The sequence below is a fragment of the Frankliniella occidentalis genome, unplaced genomic scaffold (genome assembly GCF_000697945.3).
Source record: "Frankliniella occidentalis isolate FOCC.00 unplaced genomic scaffold, Focc_3.1 Scaffold218, whole genome shotgun sequence".
NCBI lineage: Eukaryota > Metazoa > Arthropoda > Insecta > Thysanoptera > Thripidae > Frankliniella > Frankliniella occidentalis.
Genome location: NW_026267344.1, coordinates 335,928 through 339,112, shown reverse-complemented (window position 1 = coordinate 339,112; position 3,185 = coordinate 335,928). Strand labels below are relative to the sequence as shown.

General features: G+C 37.2%; 2 protein-coding genes across 5 annotated transcripts in view; both read left to right on the top strand.

The window, feature by feature from the left end:
• LOC113201680 (dentin sialophosphoprotein-like) overlaps positions 1-3,105 on the top strand; it is a 7,332-nt gene extending 4,227 nt beyond the window's left edge. Inside the window, exons 2-7 of the mRNA XM_052272690.1 lie at positions 96-265; positions 333-458; positions 543-623; positions 721-1,521; positions 1,593-1,836; positions 1,917-3,105. Of these exons, the coding sequence (XP_052128650.1) occupies positions 96-265; positions 333-458; positions 543-623; positions 721-1,521; positions 1,593-1,836; positions 1,917-2,119 (1,625 nt within the window). The 3' untranslated portion in view covers positions 2,120-3,105. The remainder of the gene's footprint in view (positions 1-95; positions 266-332; positions 459-542; positions 624-720; positions 1,522-1,592; positions 1,837-1,916) is intronic.
• Positions 1-3,185, top strand: part of LOC113201681 (potassium voltage-gated channel protein Shaw) — a 109,817-nt gene that overhangs the window by 55,449 nt on the left and 51,183 nt on the right. The window lies entirely within an intron of this gene.

Here is a 3,185-nt window from a genome sequence, read left to right as displayed (position 1 = left end):
ATCCTAAAAACTCTTGCTGTTAGCATTTGGCGGTTGATTTCCATGTCTCTTCCTGCTTCATCTCATTTAATTTCATGTGATTTGTTTCTGTTTAGGTAAGGAAAGTACAATTCTTGAAAAGATGAGAAAGCTCAAGAAACAGAAGAAAGGTGTAAAGAAAGAGGCAAGCTTTCACGAGGAACTGCCTAGGAAAGCGGCACTGAAGCAGAGAGAGTTAATGACCAATCTGATTCCAACATCATCCAAAGCGTCCTCCAGCGAAAAGGTACTGTGCTAACTACTACCTCTAAAACTTATCTTGTTACAAATTTCTTACATTTTTCTCCCTGCAGGAATGTAGTCTGAAAACTTTGAACGAGGGTGGCAAACTGACTAAACCTCAAGTAAGGAAAATAAAGGCCGCTACAGAGAAAAAAATTGACCAAGAGTTGCACTCAGGTGACGACGGACTTTATGATGTGAGTACCTGCCCTTAAACTTTAGAGTAATTCGTTGATGAAACAAACTTGATAATTTCTGTTCTTTACTCTGTGCTACATTAGGACAACAGTTCAGACCGTACTGAAGTTATGTCATTGAAGTCTGACTCATCTATTGATGCTGCGCAGGAGGGTTCTGTGGAGGTACTTATTGGTTGATGTCTAAGTCAAGTTCTTTTAATTACTTTTAATTAACCTATTTCTTATTAAGTTTAATTACCTGTACCGTTTTGACTTGCAGCTCAATCAAACCAAGAAGCGATGCTTGGGCGCTTTAAAAGAGATATCCCAGGACAAACAGGCATTTTGCATAGCAAAGGATCCGTCTGACATGTCCATAGGACCATTCCTTGCTGTCCAAAAGAATGAAGATACGAACACCATGCAGTTCATAAGGAGGTCAACTCCCGAGTCAGGTAATACAGTGAGTGTTGCAACTCAAGAAGAGCACTCCAAAGTGGCTGGTCCCCCTGCTGATGCTGCTATCACGTCCAATTCTGCTGTCATGACACCTGCTGAAGAGAATAATGTGCCCAATAAGCTTCCCTCAACTGCAGTTGAATCAGCAAGTCCGGCCAATTCTGGGAGTCATGGTGATAAGAAGCAAGATTCGACGGATCCTATGGAGCGCCAGGAGACACATCCTATTTCAAACGAAGATAGTGATGATGGGCCTTCCCGTAAACTGAAGAGAAACAAGAAGAGCAGACGAAATAAGAAGTCTAAAAGAAGTAAAAAAAATAAGAAAAACAAGAAGAGACGAAGAAGGCAATCTTCAAGTAGTTCTGATTCCAGCGATGATTCTGATTCAAGCAGTTCCAGTGACTCGAGTAGTTCATCATCAACCTCCTCTGGTTCAACTTCGGGTTCTTCGTCTTCAGACTCTTCTGACTCTCATTGTAAGAAGCGAAAGAGACATGACTCAGAAGAGAGCTCTGATGAAGGAAAGAGTCATTCAAAGAAGAAAAAGGTCACAGAGACCTCAAGAAACCTGACTGTCTATGATGGTACCAATTATGTGTGTAGTGCCACAGATCCTGGTGTAAGTCTGCACAACTACTATACGTTTTGTAATTGTTTTATTCTTTTGTTTAACATTCAATGTTCTTTCAGGTTGTACTTCTTTCCGAAACTACTGATGGAGTATTTGTCAAATCTGATCAACTTGAGTGGGCTTTAGAGAATGCTACCTCTCCCACGCACTTCATCAGAGCGATGCTTGATAAAGTCTACACCAGTGAGGCTATTCTGAATTGCACAGCACAGGGATTTCCTTCTCGTGGCTTTGGTAAAAAGAAGCTCATGAAAATGCAAACAAAGTGCCGGTTGCACCCAGATGGGAGGAAGGCTCTGCTTGGTAAGACCACTTCTCTGTAGTATGATCTGGGATTTATACCTTTTTTTTGTAAATACTAATAGTGTTTTTTCCACTTGTAGAACGTACAACGAAACTTGAGAACGACAGAAAGACCTGGCGGCCTAGGCAGGGCCTCCCAGCATTTAAGCAGTCTTTTGCGGGTGCTATGTGCAGCCTCCGCAAAGCCCTTCTTAAGAAGGCAAAGAAAGAGAAGGAATTGGCGAAGAAGATGAAGAAGAAGATGAAGAAGGAAAAGAATAAGAAGTCCAGGAGGAGGAAGTAGGAGTTATGCATTTTTTCTATATATTCTTAGTTCTAATTGTTGGACTGTATTCTACTTGACTATATATTCTGTATTTCTTTATCAATATGTGTTCTCATTATTCTTATCATATAACTGTTCTAGTTTTTTTTTCTAATCATTTCTTAATTTGACTGTGGTCATCTGTGATTTTAATTTTATCTACACTTTTTAGTTCTATTCGAATCTTAATTGTTTTTACCAAAGTATACCTTGCATTTTATGTGATAAAAATGTAAGACTTTACTTGCTCTGATCTCAGTACGATAGGGCATTACTGTGAGTTTTGTAAATAATATTCCTTTGTTTTCTAATACGAAAATACAAAGGATGTATCTCAATTTTACTTCAGTATACTTCACATTTTATATGTGATGAAACTGAGACTTGACTTGCTCTGACCTGAAGTCTGATTAGATATTACGTAATTGTGAGTTTGATAAATAATATTTCCTTGTTTTCTATTGTTCCTTAATTTCACTGAAGTATACTTACGTTTTATATGTGATAAAACTGAGACTTCAGTTGCTCAGACCTGAAGTTTGATACGTACGATATTACATAATGTGAATGTGATAAATAACGTTCCTTCTTTCTAGTGTGAATTTTATAAATGTTCCTTGTTATGTGAATTTGATAAATGTTCCTCGTTTCTTATGTGAAAAAATAAATGTTCCTAACATCAATTATCTGCTTTGTATTACTGTACGAAAGTGCTTCTTTGCCCATCCAACTTTTAAATGGAATGAATAATTTGGTCAAATACACACTAATTAGGGATAATTAGCCCTAATCATATGTTTATTTATGGTATATTAGTGGCATGTTAATAAGCTGTTGAAGTCTGTAAATTTATGTTAATTTACCACAAAAAATTCAATTAACGTTTATTAACTTCAACAACTGGTAAATAAGTGGCAAATTAATTTTAACAAGAATTTCTATCCTTGGGATGTAATATCCTCTTGCAGAGCACATGATGACATCTCAGCTTTATTACTGTTTGTAAGGGTTAATGAATGCTAATTAAGATTTTAATAAAGCTTTA